Source organism: Hippocampus zosterae, chromosome 14 (assembly GCF_025434085.1).
Source record: "Hippocampus zosterae strain Florida chromosome 14, ASM2543408v3, whole genome shotgun sequence".
NCBI lineage: Eukaryota > Metazoa > Chordata > Actinopteri > Syngnathiformes > Syngnathidae > Hippocampus > Hippocampus zosterae.
In genome coordinates, this window is record NC_067464.1 from 16,229,973 (window position 1) to 16,253,242 (window position 23,270).

At 48.6% G+C, this 23,270-nt stretch overlaps 2 protein-coding genes across 3 annotated transcripts in view; both read left to right on the plus strand.

The window, feature by feature from the left end:
- Positions 1-23,270, plus strand: part of LOC127614447 (uncharacterized) — a 197,190-nt gene that overhangs the window by 33,094 nt on the left and 140,826 nt on the right. Inside the window, exon 2 of one of the 2 annotated variants that reach the window (XM_052085771.1) lies at positions 20,410-20,473. The gene's annotated coding sequence lies outside the window, so the exon portion shown is untranslated. Of the gene's footprint in view, positions 1-20,409; positions 20,492-23,270 lie in introns of both variants that reach the window. The other variant, XM_052085772.1, reaches the window with a different exon arrangement.
- enpep (glutamyl aminopeptidase) overlaps positions 1-23,270 on the plus strand; it is a 51,500-nt gene that overhangs the window by 17,376 nt on the left and 10,854 nt on the right. The window contains exons 12-15 of the mRNA XM_052085694.1: positions 1,541-1,677; positions 13,742-13,797; positions 13,881-14,031; positions 15,686-15,759. Coding sequence (XP_051941654.1) covers positions 1,541-1,677; positions 13,742-13,797; positions 13,881-14,031; positions 15,686-15,759 — 418 coding nt within the window. The remainder of the gene's footprint in view (positions 1-1,540; positions 1,678-13,741; positions 13,798-13,880; positions 14,032-15,685; positions 15,760-23,270) is intronic.

Consider the following 23,270-nt stretch of genomic DNA (forward strand, 5'->3'; position numbering starts at 1 on the left):
CTAATCTCGATACATACAGTATGTGTTGCTTTCATTGTGAGGCTTTAAATTTTTTGCGTCTACAGACTTGTTTTTATTGGGTCTAATATGGTTCTTTCAACATTTTGGGTTGCCGACCCCTGTACTAAATGGGATTTGGAACGTTCATAATTTTCTCCACCTGAAACACAGCCCAAAGCTTCATGATGCCACCATCATGCTTTACTGAAGATATGATGTTCTTTTATAGTGTGTTTACACCTAACAATCCCTTTGGAATTATCACCAAAAAGTTCAAAATCTCCAAACACCATCCATCCATCCAACCATCCATTTTCTAATCCACTTATCAGCACGAGTGGTCACAGGCCTGCTGGAGCCTATCACAGCTGTATTCAGGCAGTAGGCATGGTACACCCTGAACTGGTTGCCACCCAATCACGGGAACAAATAGACAAACAAACATTCACGCTCACACTCACACCTAGGGACAATTTGGAGTGCCCAATCAACCTGCTATGCATATTTTTGCAATGTGGGAGGAAACCATAGTACCTGGAGAAACCCCACGCAGGCACCTGGAGAACATGCAAACTCCACACAAGAAGACCAGAGCTGGATTCTAACCCTGCACCTCTGCACTGTGAGGTCGACGTGCTAAAGAGTTGACCACTGCGCCGCCCCCTTATATTCACGTTATTTTTAATTTTGTTTACGCTAATCAAGAATAATCACATTGCATGAAGCAGAGTCACAACTCAAACTGATACACATAGGTGATCCTATGTAAGTGTATGAGTACATGTTGAAAAGCAAATGTCACACAGAAAGAAAAAATAACTCAAAACAATTCCGATAGTAACACAAAACAACTCACAGGCGACAAAACTGTATCTCAAAGTAAGTATTGATGCATTATTTTAGCAGTTTGCCAAAGAAAATAATGACTAACAAATCAATTAGTAAGTCAACAACTGCTAAAATATATCTCCGGACATACTCATGTTGAGTATGTTTGATCGATATACACATATTAGTCTATACATATTTTTATCCATCCATCCCGTTTTTAAATGGTAAATGGGTCACTTATCTTGCGCTTTTCTACCTTGGGTACTCAAAGCGCTATACACATGTTACCTCATTCATCGACTGATCAGGAGCAACTGAGGGTTCAGTAACTTGCTCAAGGACACTTCGACATGGTCGCCTGGGATCAAACTTCCAACCTCAGGGTTGGGAAACAACCACTCTGCCACTGAGCCATCCTCATGAGGATCGCAGGTGTGCCGCAGCCTATCCAGTTGTCTTCGGGCAGTAAGCGGGAGACACCCTGAACTGGTTGCCAGCCAATCACAGGACATATTTATTATTTTTATTACAAATAAGTATTTCCAAAAATGTGTCATTTTTCTGACCATCAATCAGAGTAAACAAGGGTTGCATTCCCAAGGAAAGTGTATTCGTCATACTGATTATTCACAATACATTTTTAGTTAATAATCTTAGTCTCACCTGGTTGATCAAAAGTAAAATTTTGGTTTCCACTCTTGTTTTTCAGAGCTTGTTCTCAAAGACTACTTGCCTTCAGTGGATGGCCTGCTGAAGATTAACAATGATCATATCGGATTCTACAGAGTCAACCATGATGCTCAGATGTGGAACATGATTAGCCAACAGCTTCAAAACAACCACTTGGTAAACTCACTTCATATTCTACAGAATTTTCACAGCTCTACAGTGGTACCTCTACTTTCAAACGTCTCTTCATACGGAATTATCAAGTTACAAAATGCCTCAACAGGAAAATATCGGTTCTTGTTACGGAAAAATATTCAAAATACCAAAGGTAAAAATACAGTATATGCTGCTTTTCGCAGCTCAGAGTTTTCTGAACGCAACATACTTATAACTGCTCTGCCATTGGCTATGACCAATCATCTTCCTGACATCCCATTGGCGAAGAGGGACCTCAATCGTATGTGTCCATGTGGCGATAGATAGGTACGTGTCGATGCAGCGACCTCGTCATTTGCCCCTCGGGCTTTGAGGCGTTCCGATAGTTTTACGCAAATGTCACCCAAATGTTCACCAGTTGGGCGATCGCTCACTATGCTGATTTTTGCCTTGGACATTTTCAAGGACATTGAAAATGTCATTTTCCTTGGACACATATATATATAAGCGGCTGGATAGCTCAGTTGGTAAGGCATCGGGGTTTGGCATACGGGAGACGCTGGTTCGAATCCCGCTTGGGGCAAAAAATGAGCACATAACACCATCCAGTGTGGGTCCTTGATCCTTCACGCTAATGCCTACCTCATACAATGATGAGAGACAATAAAACGAATGACATGCCGGCTCAGACGTCGCCCGGCCAAACAAGGTCTGCGTCAGGTGCTGGGGAACCAGAGCACCTTGATGAAAAATGGGCTTCTGGAACAAAGCGGAGATGGGCGAGATGTGATAACATGGCTCTGTTGGAATGCTACTACTCAAGCAACCCTAGTCAGAGAATGTGGGCTAAATGGTTACTTCACAAAGCCCCCTTATGGAAAACAAAATCGATGGTACTCAGTTTCCCTTGCCCGGACGCGGGTCACCGGGGCCCCCCTCTGGAGCCAGGCCTGGAGGTGGGGCTCGTAGGCGAGCGCCTGGTGGCCGGGCCTACACCCATGGGGTCAGCCCGAAGAGGCAACATGGGTCCCCGTGGGATCAAAGGGGTCGGGTGCTATGCGAGCTAGGTGGCAGCCAAAGGCGGGGACCCTGGCGGTCCGATCCTCGGCTGCAGAAGCTAGCTCTTGGGACATGGAATGTCACCTCTCTGGCAGGGAAGGAGCCCGAACTGGTGTATGAGGCAGAGAAGTTCCGATTGGATATAGTCCACACACAGCCTAGGTTCTGGTACCAGTCCTCTCGAGAGCGGTTGGACTCTCTTTCACTCTGGAGTTGCTCACGGTGAGAGGCGCAGAGCAGGTGTGGGCATAGTTATTGCCCCCCGACTCAGTGCCTGTACATTGGGGTTCACACCGGTGGACGAGAGGGTTGCATCCCTCCGCCTGCGGGTGGGGGGACGGGTCCTGACTGGGCTGACGGGGCTGCACCAAACAGCAGCTCAGCATACCCACCCTTTTTGGAGTCCTTGGAGGGTGTGCTGGAGAGTACTCCTGCTGGGGTACGCCCTCAACAAGGGACTCCCTTGTTGAGGGGCGTGATTGGGAGGAACGCCCCCCCCCCCCCGATCAGAACTCGAGTGGTATTGGACTTTTGTGCTCGTCACGGACTGTCCATAACGAACACCTCGTTCAAACATAAGGGTGTCCACATGTGCACTTGGCACCAGGACACCCTAGGCCGCAATTCGATGATCGACTTTGTAGTTGTATCATCGGATTTGTATCATCGGGCCGCATGTTCTGGACACTCGGGTGAAGAGAGGGGCGGAGCTGTCAACTGATCACCACCTGGTGGTGAGTAGGCTCCGATGGTGGGGGAAGATGCCGGTCCGTCCTGGCAGACCCAAACGTATAGTGAGGGTTTGTTGGGAATGTCTGGCGGAATCCCCTGTCAGAAGGAGTTTCAACTCCCACCTCCGACAGAGCTTTTCCCATGTTCCGGGGGAGGCGGGGGACATTGAGCCCGAGTGGACCATGTTCCGTGCCTCTATTGTTGAGGCGGCCAATCTGAGTTGTGGCCGTAAGGTGGTTGGTGCCTGTCGTGGCGGCAACACCCGTACTCGCTGGTGGACACCAGCAGTAAGGGATGCCGTCAAGCTGAAGAAGGAGTCCTATCGAGCCTTTATGGCCTGTGGGACCCCAGAGGCAGCTGACGGGTATTGACTGGCCAAGCCGACCGCGGCTTCGGTGGTCGCCGAGGCAAAAACTCGAGCGTGGGAAGAGGTCGGTGAGGCCATGGAAGCCGACTTCCGGACGGCTTCGAGGAAATTCTGGTCCACCATCCGACGTCTCAGGAGGGGGAAGCAGTGCACCACTAACACTGTGTACAGTGGGGATGGGGCGCTGCTGACTTCGACTCGGGACGTTGTGAACCGTTGGGCAGAGTACTTCGAAGACCTCCTCAACTCCACCAACACGTCTTCCTTGGAGGAAGCAGAGCCTGGGGACTCTGAGGTGGGCTCTCCTATCTCTGTGGTTGAAGTCACCGATGTGGTTAAAAAGCTCCTCGGTGGCAAGGCCCCAGGGGTGGATGAGATCCGCCCGGAGTTCCTCAAGGTTCTGGATGTTGTGGGGCTTTCCTGGTTGATACGCCTCTGCAACATCGCGTGGTCAACGGGGAGAGTGCCTCTGGATTGGCAGACCGGGGTGGTAGTCCCTCTTTTTAAAAAGGGGGACTACCAGGGTGTGTTCCAACTACAGAGGGATCACACTCCTCAGCCTCCCTGGTAAGGTCTATTCAGGGGTACTGGAGAGGAGGGTCCGTCAGGAAGTTGAGCCTCAGATTGAGGAGGAGCAGTGTGGTTTTCGTCCCGGCCGTGGAACAGTGGAGCAGCTCTACACCCTTAGCAGGGTTCTCGAGGGTATGTAGGAATTCGCCCAACCAGTCTACATGTGTTTTGTGGACTTGGAGAAGGCGTTTGACCGTGTCCCTCGGGGAGTTCTGTGGGGGGTGCTTCGTGGGTATGGGGTACCGAACCCCCTGATACGGGCTGTTCGGTCACTATACCACCGATGTCAGAGTTTGGTTCGCATTGCCGGCAGGAAGTCGGAATCGTTTCCAGTGAGGGTAGGACTCCGCCAAGGCTGCCCTTTGTCACCGATTCTGTTCATAACCTTTATGGACAGAATCTCTAGGCACAGCCGAAGCGTTGAGGGGGTCCGTTTTGGGGGCCTCAGTATTGCATCCCTGCTTTTTGCAGATGATGTGGTGCTGTTGGCTCCTTCAAACAGGGCTCTCCAACTCTCACTGGAGCGTTTCGCAGCCGAGTGTGTAGCGGTTAGAATGAAAATCAGCACCTCCAAATCTGAAACCATGGTCCTCAGTCGGAAAAGGGTGGAGTGCCCCCTCCGGGTCGGGGGAGAGATCTTGCCCCAAGTGGAGGAGTTTAAGTATCTTGGGGTCTTGTTCACGAGTGAGGCCAGGAGGGAGCGAGAGAACGACAGCCGGATCGGTGCAGCGTCTGCTGTGATGCGGACGTTGTATCGGTCTGTCGTGGTGAAGAAGGAGCTGAGCCAAAGGGCGAAGCTCTCAATTTACCGGTTGATCTACGTTCCAACCCTCATCTATGGTCACGAGCTATGGGTCGTGACCGAAAGAACGAGATCCCGGATACAAGCGGCCGAAATGAGTGTTCTCCGTAGGGTGTCCGGGCTCTCCCTTAGAGATAAGGTGAGAAGCTCGGTCATCCGGGAGGGGCTCCGAGTCGAGCCGCTTCTCCTCCACATCGAGAGGAGCCAGATGAGGTGGCTTGGGCATCTGATTCGGATGCCTCCTGAACGCCTCCCTGGTGAGGTGTTCCGGGCATGTCCAACCGGGAGGAGACCCCGAGGAAGACCCAGGATATGCTGGAGAGACTATGTCACCTAGCTGGCCTGGGAACGCCTCGGGATCCCCCGGGGAGAGCTGGAAGAAGTAGCTAGGGAGAGGGAAGTCTGGGGTTCCCTGCTAAAGCTGTTGCCCCCGCGACCCGGCCCCGGATAAGCGGTAGAAGATGGATGGATGGATGGATGGATGGTTACTTCGAAACCCACAGTCACGATTGACCACGAAACAACTAGTAGCTCAGTGTTCCAACATCCACAAACGGCAACTGCTGTCACAACTTGAGATTGATGAGGTACAACGCAGGTTCCATGGTGAAGGGCCCCAGGCTGCCAGATCAGAGGAGGAGGTCATACAAGAGATTGGGAGGCAAGCCCCAATGAATGCAGATGATGAGATTGGGTGTCCAGCCCCAATGAATGAAATGCTGAGCGAGGCAGCAACTGACCTGAAAGCTCATGGCGAGAATGAAAAGCTGGGCAACCTAGAAACCGATTACAACGGCTATGTGAAGTACCATCTGAAATTCTCATAGAAAGTGGGAATGCAGCACTGACGGCGATCCCTACCGTAACGATCACAGAAACCAATGAGCTGATATACGCTTCAGCATCAGTGATCCTGGAGACTCTGGGCTATAAGAGTAACCATGGAAGCCATGAGATACGTTACCCACCATGGAAAAGACGGTTGGAGGCTAAGATCAAGGTGGCCCAGAAAGATGTGAGTCAATTGACGGAGGCCCAGAGAGGTGTGATGAAAAGGCCGATACCCGAGAGGTACATCCAGATGACCATACCTGAAGCACTCGAAACTGCCAAACAAAGGCTCCAAGCCTTGTGCAGTCGCCTAAAGCGGTACACGAAAGAGAATGAGGCCAGACGAATAAACAGGCTGTTCGCAACACAACCTGCGAAAGTGTACGCTCAGTGGCAGGGTCCTAACAACAGAGCTGACCCACCAAGACTGGAAACTGAAAGGTACTGGAAAGGCATATGGGAGAAGGAGGTTGCACATAACAGCAGTATACAATGGTTAGTGACCCTGAGAGAGGAGCACAGCAACCTCCCTGAACAGAACCCAGTTACCATAACAGTGGCAGACATACAGGAAAGAGTCTCACATATGAAGAACTGGACAGCACCAGGTCCACACCTACTGGCTAAAGAAACTCACAGCACTCCATGAGCGCCTAGCAGCACAAATGAACCAGCTGCTGAGGGATGGGAGTCACCCAGAATGGCTAACCGAAGGGCGAACGATCCTGATCATGAAGGATCCCTCAAAGGGTGCAGCCCCATCCAACTATCGGCCAATAACCTGTCTCTCCACAACATGTAAGCTCATGTCAGGCATCATTGTGGCTAAGACAAGTGGACACATGGATCAATACATGAGCGAAGCGCAGAAGGGCATTGGTAGAGATACCAGAGGAGCCAAACATCAGCTCCTGGTTGACAGAACAGTCGCACAAGACTGCAGGTCCCGACGTACCAACCTGTGCACAGCTTGGATTGATTACAAGAAAGCCTATGACTCGATGCCACATACATGGATCACTGAATGCTTGGAGTTGTATAAGGTGAACAGGACCCTAAGAGCCTTCGTTGCGAATTCGATGAGGATTTGGAAAACCACACTTGAAGCCAATGGCAAGCCACTTACCCAACTGTCCATCAAATGTGGCATATACCAAGGTGATGCACTCTCCCCACTGCTGTTCTGCATAGGATGAACCACCTAAGCCAAGTAATCACCAAGACAGGCTATGGATACCGCCTCAGAAATGGAGCTACAATCAGTCACCTCCTATACATCAGAATCAGAATCATCTTTATTGGCCAAGTATGTAGAACACACAAGGAATTTGTCTCCGGTATAACACGCTGCACTAGTATCATCGTAAACAACAAAATCATTGAACCATTTTAGAGTAACCACTAGTTTTGAAGTACCATTTTGTGGTGCAAGAAGAGTGACTGTCAGTGACTGTTTAAGGAGTTAATGGCTAGAGGGAAGAAGCTGTTTAAGTGTCTACTGGATTTGGTGCGCATGGATCTGTAGCGTCTGCCTGAGGGGAGTGGCTGAAAAAGGTGGTGGGCAGGGTGCGGGGGATCCAGGAGGATTTTCCGTGCCCTTGTCTTGATTCTTGCAGTGTGCAAGTCCTCAAGAGTGGGTAGGGCGGTGCCAACGATTTTTTCTGCCGTCCTAACTGTCCGTTGAAGTCGGATTTTGTCCTTTTTTGTGGCGGCCCCAAACCAAACCGTGATGGAAGAACACAGGATTGATTCGATGACTGCAGTGTAGAACTGTCGTAGCACCTCCTGTGGCAGGCCATGCTTCCTCAGCAGCCTCAGGAAGTACATCCGCTGCCGGGCACTTTTCAGGATGGAGATGGTGTTGACTTCCCACTTCATGTCCTGGGAGACTGTGATTCCCAGGAACTTGAAGGTCTCGACGGTTGACACAGGGCAGTTGGATAGTGTGAGGGGCAACTGAGGAGAAGAATGTTTCCTGAAGTCCACGATCATCTCTACAGTTTTGAGCGTGTTCAGCCCGAGGTTGTGTCGGCCGCACCAAAGCTCCAGCTGCTCCACTTGTTGGCGGTACGCAGACTCGTCGCCGTCTTTGAAGAGACCGATGACCGTGGTGTCGTCTGCGAACTTTATGAGTTTGACAGCTGGATCTGTTGAGGTGCAATCGTTTGTGTAGAGAGAGAAGAGCAGTGGCGAGAGGACACATCCCTGTGGGGCACCAGTGCTGGTAGTGCGTATTGATGATTTTGTTGCTCCCAGTCTCACCTGTTGTGTCCGTCCCGTCAGGAAGCTGAGGATCCACTGGCAAGGCAGATCGTAGGGGACACACCGAGGTGGAGTAGTTTGGGGGTGAGGAGTTCCGGGATGATGGTGTTGAATGCAGAGCTGAAATCCACAAACAGAATCCTTGCGTAGGTCCCTGTGCTGTCGAGGTGCTCGAGGATGTAGTGCAGACCTATGTTGACTGCGTCTTCCACAGACCTGTTTGCCCGGTAGGCAAACTGGAGAGGGTCCAGCAGGGGTCCAGTGACGTTCTTTAGGTGATTCAGCACAAGGCGTTCAAAGGACTTCATGACCACAGACGTCAGGGCGACAGGCCTGTAGTCGTTCAGTTCCGATGTTGCCGATTTCTTGGGAACTGGGATGATGGTAGACTGTTTGAAGCAGGATGGGACATGGATGACATAAAGCTGTATGCTAAGAGCGAAAGGGACATAGATTCCCTGATCCACACAATCAGGATCTACAGCAGCGACATCGGGATGTCATTCGGGCTTGAGAAATGTAGTCGGATGGTGACTAAGAGAGGAAGGGTAGTCCGCACTGAAGGGGTCTCACTCCCTGAAGGAACAATAGCAAACATTGAAGACAGCTACAAGTACCTCGGTATACCACAAGCCAATGGCAACCTCAAACTGGCAACAAGGAAAGCGGCTACGGCCAAATACCTCCAGCGAGTGAGGCAAGTCCTAAGAAGCCAGCTCAATGGCAAGAATAAGACCCGGGCAATAAACAGCTATGCCCTGCCAGTGATCAGATACCCTGCAGGAATAATAAGGTGGCCAAAGGAAGAGATTCAGACCACGGACGTGAAGACCCGAAAGCTCCTAACCATGCATGGAGGGTTCCATCCCAAATCCAGCACCCTGAGACTGTACGCAAGCCGAAAGGAAGGAGGCCGGGGACTAGTGAGTGTGAGAGCCACTGTCCAGGATGAAACATCCAAGCTCCATGAATACATCAAAGAGAAGGCTCCAACGGATGACGTACTCAGAGAATGTCTCAGACAATGGGGAACAGAAGATGAGGCGCTGGAAGGGGGACCATCATGGGAGGACAAGCCCCTACACGGGATGTACCACCGGACCATAACTGAAGTGGCTGATCTCAAGATGTCCTATCAGTGGCTAGAGAGGGCTGGCCTGAAGGACAGCACAGAGGCACTCATCCTGGCTGCTCAGGAGCAGGCCTTGAGCACCAGAGTCATCGAGGCCCAGATATACCACACCAGACAAGACCCAAGGTGTAGGTTGTGCAAAGAGGCACCTGAAACGATCCAACACATAACTGCAGGGTGTAAGATGCTGGCATGGAAAGCCTACATGGAACGCCATAACCAGGTGGCTGGCATAGTCTACCGAAACATCTGTGGGGAGTATGGACTGGAAACCCCAAGGTCAAAATGGGAAACGCCTCCGAAGGTGGTGGAGAATGACAGAGCGAAGATCCTGTGGGACTTCCAGATCCAGACTGACAAGATGGTAATGGCGAACCAACCAGATACCGTGATAATAGATAAAGGGCAGAGGAAAGCCGTTGTAGTGGATGTAGCGGTCCCAAGTGATGGAAACATCGGGAAGAAGGAACGTGAGAAACTCGAGAAATACCAAGGGCTCAGAGAGGAGCTGGAGAGAGCCTGGAAGGTAAAGGTGACAGTCGTGCCTGTGGTGGTCGGAGCACTCGGGGCAGTGACCGCCAAACTAGATAAGTGGCTGCAACAGATCCCGGGAACAACATCGGACATCTCAGTCCAGAAATGTGCAGTCCTGGGAACAGCAAGGATACTGCGCAGAACCCTCAAGCTTCCTGGCCTCTGGTAGAGGACCCGAGCTGAATGAGGGACGGACACCACCCGAGGGGTGAGATGAGGAATTTATTATATATATATATGCGTTGCATGCGCTTGCCTGAGCGGAGTAGCTGGGAAAGGTGGTGGGCAGGGTGTGAGGGTTCCAGTAGGATTTTCCGTTCCCTTGTCTTGCGGTGTGCAAGTCCTCAAGAGTGGGTAGGGCAGTGCCAATTATTTTTTGTCTTCAGTCTTACCTGTCCATTGCAGTTTTATTTTGTCCTTTTCTGTGGCAGCCCCAAACCAAACCGTGATGGAGGCACACGGGACTAATTCAATGACTGCTCTGTACAACTGTCTTCGCAGCTAATGTGGTAGGCTGTGCTTCCTCAGCAACCCCAGGAAGTACATCCTCTGCTGGGCCTTTTTCAGGATCGAGTTAATGTTGGCCCCCCACTTCATGTCCTGGAAGACTGTGATTCCCAGGAACTTGAAGGTCTTGACGGTTGTCACAGGGCAGTTGTATAGTATGAGGGGCAGCTGTGGTGAAGGATGTTTCCTGAAGTCCACAATCATCTCTACAGTCCGAGCATGTTCAGCTCCTGGTTGTGTCAGCTGCACCAGAGCGCCACCTGCTCCACTTCTTGTCGGTACGTAGATTTGTCGTTAAGGCTGATGACTGTTTGTGTCATCTTTGAACTTTATGAATTTGATGACTAGATGGATTGAGGTGCAGTCATTTTGTGTAAAGGGAGAAAAGCAGCTGAGAGAGGGCGCACCTGTTGTGGCCATCCCATCAGTAAGCTGGGGATCCACTGGCAAATCATTGGGGACACACCGAGCTGGAGAACTTTTGGGGTGAGGAATTCCGGGATGATGGTGTTAAACGCAAAGCTGAAGTCCACAAACAGGATCCTTGCGTCTGTCCCTGTGCTTCGAGGTGCTCGAGGATGTAGTGCAGCCCGATGTTGACTGCGTCCTTCAGATAACTGTTTGCCATGTCGGCTACTTGCAGAGGGTCCAGGAGGGGTCTGGTGAAGTTCTTTAGGTGGTTCACTACAAGGCTTTTGTAGTGAACCACCAGATGTCAGAGCGACAGGCAGATGTTTCTGGTTTCATGGAGACTGGTATGATGGTGGACTGTTTGTAGCAGGATAGGAACTCAAACAGCTCCAGGGTTCTGTTAAAGATATTGTGTGCAGACCGCAGCCAGCTGGTTAGCTCAGAGTATCAGGCAGGAAGGGGACACATTGTCAGGCCTCACAGATTTCTTGATCTACTGAAGCTTGAAGAGCCGTCTCATGTCCTGTTTGTGGATCTCCAGGGCAGGGAATGAGGTGTGGGTGCAGATAAGGTAGTTTCTAGTGGAGGCGGGCAGGTGTAGGTGTCCTTTTCAAATCTGCAGAAAAACATGTTGTGTAAAATATGTTATTGTTCACTGCTTAGAGCAGGCATGTCCAGCTCCAGGCCTGGAGGGCCACCGTCCTGCCTGTTTTCCATCTCTCCCTTCTGCAACACACCTGATTCAAATGATCAGATCCCTCAGCCAGCTCTGAAGCAGCATTAGAACAATCTAGATTATTTGAATCAGGTGCGTTTCTCCTTGGAGAGCTGAAAAACTGTGATCTGAAAAGCCCGTGCTGGGTAACAGATCGGTGTGCATCAGTGTTATGTTGCAATGGTCTGGAACAGAGGCCCATTCCGTTGATCGCGATTGACCGGTAGTTCACGGACTGGTCCCAAGCCGATCGCGATGGGTGCAGAGGGGAAGAAAAAACCCCAACCCAAAACAGTTTTGTGTCTTTGTGCGTGTTATTCATATGATAGCTTTTTGTGTTAGTGTACACTGCAACCTGAGCATCCTATCAGTCTTACTTTCACAAAAAGTCCTTAATAAAATAAACTTAAAAAGCAGGTCACCTTTATCCTACGGTGGCGTGTGGCCTGCATCACCGGAAGTTGTCCAAAATTGCAGCTTACAATCACAGCTGTTGCGATATATCTTTTATTGATATTATTATTATTATTATTATTATTCTCATTCCGTTTGTTTCATGTATAATTCACTGAGGGCATTGGCAAGCAATGGAAATCTAGAGGGCCGAGAGAAGCATTTTAAACGATACACGTGACCTACGATAGTTAACACACTGCAGAAGTGCGTCCCATGCCTCCGCATCAGGTTAAAGGTAGGCAGTTTTTTTCCCCCTTTTCACAAACCCGCAAACACTTGTCTATGTTTCTGTTTCGTTCATCTTAGGGGCCATTATGGCTGTTGCTCATCATGGCTTGCGCGCGTGTGCGAGGTTGGTTGATCGAAAAGTAGATCTTCGGTCCAAAAAAGTTGGACACCCCTGGTCTAGAATGTTGCCTTCTCTGGTCAACCAATCAAAGGGCTGCTTATATCTGGGAAGTTCACAGTTAAGTTGTGCTCTTTTAAAATCACCCAAAATGATCAAGCGTGACTCTGGATGCTTCATCTTGAGTTCGTTTACTTGGTCAGCCAGCATTTGCAGCGCGTTCGCGTTACGTTGCGGTGGGATGTAAACACCTGCGAGTATGAAGGAAGAGAACTTGCATGGTTAGTCGAAGGGCTTATACTGTAAGCCCTTCTGTAAGCCTCACAGTTTGGAAACAGCAACTCCAAGTCCGGTCTACAATGTGCGCTGACCTTAATGATATCAGTCCTCCATTGTTCGTTGATATCAAAGCATTCTCAACCACATTTTGATTTCTCTGATAGGTCCTTGTCATGATCGGCTCGGAGGAGGCTGAATGATGAGCAGTGCGCCGTTGCGGTTGCGGTCGCGGTCGCTGAGCCAGGTTTCGGTGAAGCAGAGCGTGGCAGAATGGACAAAGGTTTTATTGGTCCTTGTGAAAAGAAGAAGTTCATCCATCTTGTTTGGCAGAGAACTTAGATGAGCAAGATGGATCGATGGGAGCGGGGTTCTAAAGCTATGCTAACATAGGTTGATTAGTGCGCCGGCTAGCTTCCCCCTCTTCCGGCGGAGTTTCCATGTTCCGTACAGTGCAGCTGCTCCGCTCACTATTAACTCCGAAAAACCTTGTGGGTTTGCGTGTGCTTGTCGAAAAAGTCAGAGCGTGGACTCCCTACTGCTTAGCAACTTTTCTCTTGAGTAAGTAAGCAGTGTCAATTCTTCCTCTGTCCTCTCCGGTGCCATCACTCATGCTTTTTGACGAGTGCCCAAGTGTCTCTTCCCGCCCCTTACCCCTCTGTGCATGAAACAAGAGGGGCAGGGTCACGCAGGGCAGTGTAGACTGCAGAGGGCCCCCAGTCAGGAGGACAATAGGGCAAGGATCACAGCGCAAATTTGAACTATATCGAGATAAACGTTATTGTCTACCATCGTAATTAAGATTAAGATATCCTTTATTTGTCCCGCAATGGGGAAATTTACAGTCAGAGTTCAGAAAGGAAAACACTGGCTAGGGAGAGGGAAAAAATATATTTAAAAATATATTGATATACTTTTTTTAATCGATAATGCTACTCTCGATAATCTCAAAACCTGACTGAAAAAACTCAGTTGTTATGTTCATCCGAGAAAGACTTTTCCAGATTCTTAAAAATAAAAGGCAACTTTGAAATGGTTAATTTCAACAAAAAGAAAGCTCATGACATGTTTTCTTTCTCCAACAGCAGTTTAATGCAGCTGATCGCACAAGCTACATTGACGATGTGTTTGCTCTATCAAGGTAAGGTATGGGCCAAAATGACACAGTCCAAATGTGTTTACAAAATGTGTGGAGTAAAATGTGAATTTGAACCCATTGTTCAGGGCAGACATAATAGATTACGGCCATGCCTTCAACCTTACCATGTACCTAAAAAATGAGACCAAGTACATTGTGTGGGACCGGGTGGCCGCCTCTATTGCCTATGTTCGGGACATGCTGTCAGGCAATGCTGTGGTCTATCCAAAATTTCAGGTGGGTCAACAGAAAAGCTCATTTGCATTTCCAAAGGAATATATGCCCATCAAATTCTATCTATAGCAGTAAAAACATGCCCCGCCGAATTTCCTTAAACTGCTATGAGCATTTGAAGTCTTGACAGTTGCTATAATTCAAATGGTACCGGTAATCGTTTCTAAGGGGAAAAAATAAGGTCTCAAGTAATCATTTTCAAACTTTGAATGCCACAATGTCTTGAACGTTACGTGTCTCAGATGAAGATTCCTGATTTGCAACACGTATTCTGACAATGCTTATTCGAGTTTTGGGATCGAGTTGGGGTGTAACCAATTCTGATCTGAAGAGGAACATCGGTTTTGTGTAAAAAGATGTATGTGCATTCATTCGAAGCGTTCCGCTTTCAACTTTTGCCTTGGTAAACTTGGACATCAATATTGTAAAAAGTAAACAAATGAACACAAAGCATTCCCACAGAATTTTTTAAAAATGCCATTACGTTGTACAATCAAGTCAAAAGTTGAGTCATAAAATCTTACCGAGCACAACATACAGCAGGGGTCTCCAACGTGGTGCCCGAGAGCACCAGGTAGCCCGTGAGGACCACACCAGTAGCCCGCCAGTGCTAGGATTGTGATTTGCTCGTAGAAATTATGATTTAAAAATGCAAACATGGGCAGTATTATAGATTCTATAGCTACCTATTTAGCTATCTAACTAGCTAGCTACAGTATACATCTAGCTAGCTAATGTTCTAATATTATTAAATGTAATTTGTACAAATGTTAATTTAGACGTGTATCAATTTAGTAGCCCTTCACACAATCAGGACACATGAAGTAGCTCTCACTCTCAAAAAGTTTGGTGACCCCTGACATACAGAATATTGGAGCGAAGATCAAGTTGCCCCGGAGCCATTTTTGGTAAATGTGCTTGACAACTTAAAAATATAAACATTTTCCCCATGCCTAATGTCTGTGTAAAGTGTGATAGGTTTTGTGCATGTTTGGGTCCTGAAAAATGCAAAGCATTGTGCAAAATAAATAAATAGATACATTAAATAAAAACTATTTGGACCTCGGGCCTTATAATATCCACAGCAAATTAGCATCTATTCGTAAACCACAGTTTACGATTTATTTAGTATGAAAAAAAAGCACTAAGCCGCCAGTTGAACAAACACGACTGCAACTCGGGAATGTTTTTTTTTCTAGCCTCTGAAATCTAATCCGCTAACAGCCAGAGATCTAATGGTGCACTGGCACTTGCGTAGTAACCGAAAGTGGAGAAGGCAGAGGTGGAAAAGGAGGTGGAAGCGCAGCTATTGAACCTTTACTATAATGGGCTAAAACTTTAAATCACCAATCAAATTTTTTGAAAATAGACAAAAAACATCTACACTTATCCAAAAAAAACCTGCTGAATTAGAAATGTTTTTGGGGCTTTAGCATGATTGGTCGAATCATATGGAAAAAGGATCCATACATATTTTATTGACAGCTTATTTATAGCATCAACAAATCAAATGTTGCATTGGCACGAGGCAGGTATGCCCCCCTTTTAAGGAAGAACGACCCATTTCGGGACTGTGGACAAACAAACAAAAATAGATTAACAACTCGTCTGTCTTCACCCCCCACCCCCCCCCCCCCCCCGCCCCTCTCCCCTACAGAAACTGTTCCGTGATCATGTAAAAGCAATTTCATCGACACTTGGCTGGAATGATGACGGAGCACAGACAAAGAGGTTTGGCAAGCTCAGCAATCATATTACAATTATTTCATCATATTCAGTAGTAACATTATGACTGGCCATCGGGTACAGCGGGCTGATGTCTGGTGGGCAGTCCCCTCGGGCCAATTTTTCTTCCTTTTGTGGCTGAACCGCAATCGAGTGGGGGCAACCCATTTGTGCATCGTTTTTTTAGGCAGTGAATTGAACCAATCAGGATATAGGACAAAGACGGCCCAACCTCCTCAGAAATGTATGGCCATTGCTCCCTTTTTCTTATTGTAATCACAATCATCTTTATTGGCCAAGTATGTAGAACACTCAAGGAATAAGACTGAACCATTCCAGAAAAAGGATGACAGCAGCCCCACCACTTCCACTGTCACGACGGCTGCTCACCCTTATGCAGAGAGCGAGAAGCGTGTTATTCTGACATGCGAAAAATGAAATAAAAAATGTAGTGGTGTGGAAGTTTCATGAAAAACTGAAGAATGTCATCTGAGGTGCTGAAAAATGTGCAAAAATCACAGATAAGACGATTTGCTACTACAAATATTGCAGGCTATTCAAACAGAGTGAACAGGAACGTCCATCTGCCCTTAAGCAACGCTTACTTGACAGAAATGCGTGTTTGAATCAAATAGCACTAGCACCAATTGCATATCTTGAGTCAAAAACTCAAAAGTGCTGTGCGGTTAAAAAAATTCAAAATACAACATAAAAAAGATCCCCCCCCCCACCCCCCGCACCAACATACACAGATATATATCACAAGCAAGTCAATGCTCTCACACACACACACACGCACACAAACAAACATACAAAAGATGCATACAAACCCTGATGACCCTGAAGAATGAAACCAGTTAAAATCAGCAGTACCAGAGATGCCCACCAGGTTTTAAAATGTTGTGAGCTACTGTTTCAAAAGCAGAACTTTGATCCAATCGCAGGAATACTGTGAGTTTTTTCATATTTGCACTGCAAATGGTATTCTTTAACATTCTTAAAAGAGCTGTCTCTGTGCCATGGTTCATTCTAAAACCAGACTGATATTTCTCTAAAATATTATTTGTATGTGGGCGGCCCAGTGGTCCAAGGGTTAGAGCGTCGACCTTACAATATAGAGGTACCGGTTTCCTCCCACATTCTAAAAACGTGCATGTCAGGCTGATTGAACACTCTAAATCAGGGGTGCCCAACCAGTCGACCGCGGACTGATTCCGAGTCGACCGCGAGGTTTGGAGGAAAAATAAGTTTTTTTTTTTTAATGTCATGATAGGAAGTCAGTGGTTATTGGAGACTTTTGGAGTCTGTTTGGCGAAAGCACGGTGTTCTCAATGAGCAGCGCCCGGTGCTGTTGTGGCCCCTCCCCCAAATGAAGCCGCTCTGATCCTGCCAGGTTTACAATCTGGGCTGGATGTTAATGTAAAACTTTTCTTTTTCTAAAAAAAAACCTAACCAAACATCAACAAATAAAAATTGCAAAAGAAAAAAAACATCCCCCCAATTCAATCAAATTAGCCATTGCCCTGATGACATCATTCAGCAACAGCCAATAGCTAATTTCCTTACCGATGAGTTGGAAACGTTGCTGGAAGTTGTTCAACAGTAGCGAGCATGTCACAATCACAGCGATTGTCACCATGAAATGTCAACATGGCTGAGAAGAAACGAGTCAAGAACTACCATTTTCACCTTGAGTGGCAGCAAGATTAATTTTTGGTTATTCAAAGCCTGTTTGCTTGATTTGCAATGCAGCTTGATTTGAACTGTCAGCCAGTTGGCTGCCCTTTGGGCATTCTACGTAGGAAAGCCAAATGGCTTGCCCTTTAGGACCTTTAGTATTAATGTGTGGGGGGGAGGTGGGTCAGACGTTGACACTGGCCTGGTAGATCTCCGGAGGTTCGCTCCTTGAAAAGTAGCCCTTGCGACAAAAAAGGTTGTGCACCCCTGCTCTAATTTGTCACTAGGTGTGAGTTTGAGCGTGGTAATTCGTCTATGTGTGTCCTGCGATTGGCTGGCAACCTGTTCAGGGTGTCCCCCGCCTACTGCCCGAAGACAGCTGGGATAGGCTTCAGCACACCCCGCGACCGTTTATGAGGATAAGAGGATCGAAAAATGGATGGAGGGATTGTTTGTATGTAAAAAACAAAAACCTCAATTGGAGAGAAACTAGTTTCTCCAAAATCTTACTTAAAAACTGTAAGTTGGATACAGGTCTCTAAATATTAAAAACACTGGGGTCCAAACTGCTCTTCTTCAAGCCGTTTGAAAGGTGGCAGGGAATACACCCGCCAGAAGGGAGCCATTGACTATATTTAAAAACCTGTTGCTCAAAGAATCCATAAAATGTATTTAAAAGTGATGTGGGAATTGGATCTAAAAAGCAGGTTGTTGGATTTACCCGGGAGAAAACTCAACCAAGTGTCCTAACATCAACCAGGGTAAAACTCTCCAGTGTTTTGTTGGGAGGGAGAGCAGTCTCTCTCTTCCCCCACATGTTCGTTAATGTCAGGCGATGAGGATGTTGGTGATCCAAATACACGCTGGAGTTGATGTACAGTACCTTTGAAGGGTTTAATTTATTTTTCTGCAGTTTACGAATCGATTCGGGCTTCTGAGGGTTTCAGATTTCAGTCAGGAAGCAAAGAAAAAACATAGTCATGGGATTATAAAGAGACACTCTGATAATGAGAGGCAGGGAGTTACGCCTCTATGCAAATCCCTGAAACAAGTCAAGTCAAGTCAACAGTATTTATAGAGCAGTTTCAAACAGCCATCGCTGCATGCAAAGTACTGTACAAGGACCAATTTAACATGAACAATAAACAGTAAGACAAATCGGTAATAAAGGCGGTAGAAAGCACCAAACAGTAAAACCAAGAACAAATCTAAGTCATGCTGAGTCGAATGCCAAAGAATGCAAGTGAGTTTTGAGGAGGGTTTTGAAGATGGGCAGCGAGGAGGTTTGTTCAGTGGGAGGTCATTCCAGAGAGACGGACCAGCAACAGAAAAGGCTCGATCCCCTCTGAGCCTCAGTTTAGTTCTTGGTACTTCTAATAATGTCTGGTCCACAGACCTGAGGCGCTGGGCAGGTGTGTCGGGGCGGATGAGCTCAGAGAGGTAAGGTGGCGTGAGATTATTCAGAGATTTGAAAACAAATAAGAGGATCTTGAAAACAACTCTAAAATGAATGGGGAGCCAGTGAATTGATGCCAGAGAGGAGTTATGTGCTCCCTCTTACGAGTACCAGTCAAGAGGTGAGCAGCGGCATTCTGGACCAGCTGAAGGCGCTTAATGGAGGACTGGCTGACTCCAAAGTAAAGGGCATTGCAGTAATCGAGCCAGGATGTGACAAAGGCGTGAATTACTGTCTCAAAGTGTTCATGTGAGAGGAGAGGTTTTATTTTGGCCAGCTGTCTAAGGTGAAAGAAGCTGGATTTAACAACGGCACAAATTTGCCGATCGAGTTTGAAATCACTGTCCAGTTTAAGGCCCAAGTTTGAGACTGTTGACTAAAGATAAGTATACAGGGGGCCCAAGTCTACAGGATGGAATATACAAGGGCCACTGGTACCAAACAATGTCACCTCTGTCTTCTTTTCATTGAATTTCAAGAAATTTTGTGCCATCCCGGTTTTGATTTCTTCCAGACAGGATAGGAGTGGCTTTAATGAGAAGGCGTCTTTCTTGGGACATAGATCTGGCAGTCATCTGCATAGCAGTGGAAGGGAATACCATGTTTCCTTAAGATGGAACCCAATGGGAGCAGATACAGCGAGAACAGCAGAGGCCCCAGAATTGAGCCCTGTGGAACACCACATGACAGGGGAGCAGTGCGTGACTCAGAGCAGCCAAGGCTGACACAAAAGGTCCTGTCAGCTAGATAGGACCTAAACCACTCAAGAGCACTGCCGCCTATGCCCACCAAGTGCTGCAAACGAGTCAGCAGAATACTGTGATCCATTGTATCAAATGCTACAGTTAAGTCCAATAAAACTAGACACACGTGGTCTCCAGAGTCATTTGCCAGGAAGATGTCATTAGAAACGTGTAACAGGGCTGACTCAGTGCTATGCATCGTCTTGAAACCTGACTGGAAGACCTCCAAGATGTTATGTTCATCAAACAAAGAAAGGTTGATGCAATTCGATCTTGGCATGATGACAAAGTCCAGACCTATCCTGCTGTGAGTAAATCTCGAGATCCTCAGGGGAACCTGAGGCCTTCAGGGACACAAAACAGGATACTTCGGGGCTGTTAATCACTCAAGGGGGAAGAAGATGTAAACTTAACACTACACTCTTTGTTTTCAGTGTTTAACAGATGTTCAGTAGACTGGTACCAGCAGCACCCACAGCAAGTCCAAACTCCTCAACAGCATATTACCATATTTTCACGACGATAAGGCACCATTAAAAGTCTTAAATTTTCTCCAAAATGGACAGGACACCTTATAATGCGGAGCATCTATTGTATGAGCCGAGTTCCAAAGCATGACTGAGAGCGCTTCTGGCCGACACGCTGTTTATATAGAGAAAAGGCGGAGTGAGTGATGACAGGCATGCGGAAGTCCGCCAATGAGTGAAGTGTAAGAGGACGCTAAAGGCACGTCCCTAGCAGGTACCAGTAGCCAATGAGTGAAGGGTGGGCGTGTAAGAGGACGCGAAAGGCACGCCCCTAGCAGGTACCAGTCGCCAATGAGTGAAGGGTGAGCGTGTAAGAGGTGAAGAGAAAAATGGGAGTACATGGTAAAACGGCTAAATAAAGTACAACCGAACTCAGTTTTGCTTCCGTTGCCTTTTTAAAAATGTGTTTTTTAGCATGTGTGCATGCATGCCATATGTTTAAGCTGGCGTATGTTTTACCATGCCTGGCTGTGCCCAATATTACAGTGCGTTTTGTGTATGTGTCAAACACAGAAATAGCACCCGTTACTGAGAATGCGCCCAAACATACGGTGCGCCATGGTCGTGAAAATACGGTACACAGATATTTGAGATAACTGTTCCTCTTTTGAGGAAAACATGTCCTCTGGAGGGGTCCTAAAAGTGGTGGGGGTGAGGGGGAACTACAGGTGATTGTAATCAAAGTAAACAGGAAATACCTTAAATACCGTTCTATTTTGTTTCTCATCCATCCATCCATCCATCATCTACCGCTTATCCGGGGCCGGGGCGCGGGGGCAACAGCTTTAACAGGGAAGCCCAGACTTCCCTCTCCATAGCTACGTCTTCCAGCTCTCCCCGGGGGGTCCCGAGACGTTCCCAGGTCAGCTGGGTGACATAGTCTCTCCAGCGTGTCCTGGGTCTTCCTCGGGGTCTCCTCCCGGTTGGACATGCCCGGAACACCTCACCAGGGAGGCGCTCAGGAGGCATCCGAATCAGATGCCCAAGCCACCTCACCTGGCTCCTCTCGATGTGGAGGAGAAGCGGCTCGACTCTGAGCCCCTCCCGGATGACCGAGCTTCTCATCTTATCTCTAAGGGAGAGCCCGGACACCCTGCGGAGAAAACTCATTTCGGCTGCTTGTATCCGGGATCTCGTTCTTTCGGTCACGACCCATAGCTCGTGACCATAGATGAGGGTTGGGACGTAGATCGACCGGTAAATTGAGAGCTTCGCCCTTTGGCTCAGCTCCTTCTTCACCACGACAGACCGATACAACGTCCGCATCACAGCAGACGCTGCACCGATCCGGCTGTCGCTCTCTCGCTCCCTCCTGCCCCCACTCGTGAACAAGACCCCAAGATACTTGAACTCCTCCACTTGGGGCAAGATCTCCTCCCCGACCCGGAGGGGGCACTCCACCCTTTTCCGACTGAGGACCATGGTTTCAGATTTGGAGGTGCTGATTTTCATCCCAACCGCTTCACACTCGGCTGCGAAACGCTCCAGTGAGACTTGGAGAGCCCCGTTTGAAGGAGCCAACAGCACCACATCATCTGCAAAAAGCAGGGATGCAATACTGAGGCCCCCAAAACGGACCCCCTCAACGCTTCGGCTGCGCTTAGAAATTCTGTCCATAAAAGTTATGAACAGAATCGGCGACAAAGGGCAGCCTTGCCGGAGTCCTACCCCCACTGGAAACGATTCCGACTTACTGCCGGCAATGTGAACCAAACTCTGACATCGGTAGTATAGTGACCGAACAGCCCGTATCAGGGGGTTCGGTACCCCATACCCACGAAGCACCCCCCACAGAACTCCCAGAGGGACACGGTCAAACGCCTTCTCCAAGTCCACAAAACACATGTAGACTGGTTGGGCGAATTCCCACATACCCTCAAGGACCCTGCTAAGGGTGTAGAGCTGGTCCACTGTTCCACGGCCGGGACGAAAACCACACTGCTCCTCCTCAATCTAAGGCTCGACATCCTGACGGACCCTCCTCTCCAGCACTCCTGAATAGACCTTACCAGGGAGGCTGAGGAGTTGATCCCTCTGTAGTTGGAACACATCCTCCGGTCCCCCTTTTTAAAAAGAGGGACTACGACCCCGGTCTGCCAATCCAGAGGCACTCTCCCCGTTGACCACGCGATGTTGCAGAGGCGTGTCAACCAGGACAGCCCCACAACATCCAGAACTTTGAGGAACTCCGGGCGGATCTCATCCACCCCTGGGGCCTTGCCACCGAGGAGCTTTTTAACCACATCGGTGACTTCAACCACAGAGATAGGAGAGCCCACCTCAGAGTCCCCAGGCTCTGCTTCCTCCAAGGAAGACGTGTTGGTGGAGTTGAGGAGGTCTTCGAAGTACTCTGCCCACCGGTTCACAACGTCCCGAGTCGAAGTCAGCAGCGCCCCATCCCCACTGTACACAGTGTTAGTGGTGCACTGCTTCCCCCTCCTGAGACGTCGGATGGTGGACCAGAATTTCCTCGAAGCCGTCCGGAAGTCGGCTTCCATGGCCTCACCGACCTCTTCCCACGCTCGAGTTTTTGCCTCGGCGACCACCGAAGCCGCGGTCGGCTTGGCCAGTCAATACCCGTCAGCTGCCTCTGGGGTCCCACAGGCCATAAAGGCTCGATAGGACTCCTTCTTCAGCTTGACGGCATCCCTTACTGCTGGTGTCCACCAGCGAGTACGGGTGTTGCCGCCACGACAGGCACCAACCACCTTACGGCCACAACTCAGATTGGCCGCCTCAACAATAGAGGCACGGAACATGGTCCACTCAGACTCAATGTCCCCCGCCTCCTCCGGAACATGGGAAAAGCTCTGTCAGAGGTGGGAGTTGAAACTCCCAATTCCTCCCAATCACGCCCCTCCAGATCTCACTGTCATTGCCCACGTGAGCATTGAAGTCCCCCAGCAGAGTTGAAACTCCTTCTGACAGGGGATTCCGCCAGACGTTCCCAACAAACCCTCACTATACGTTTGGGTCTGCCAGGACGGACTGGCATCTTCCCCCACCATCGGAGCCTACTCACCACCAGGTGGTGATCAGTTGACAGCTCCGCCCCTCTCTTCACCCGAGTGTCCAGAACATGCGGCCGCAAATCCGATGATACAACTACAAAGT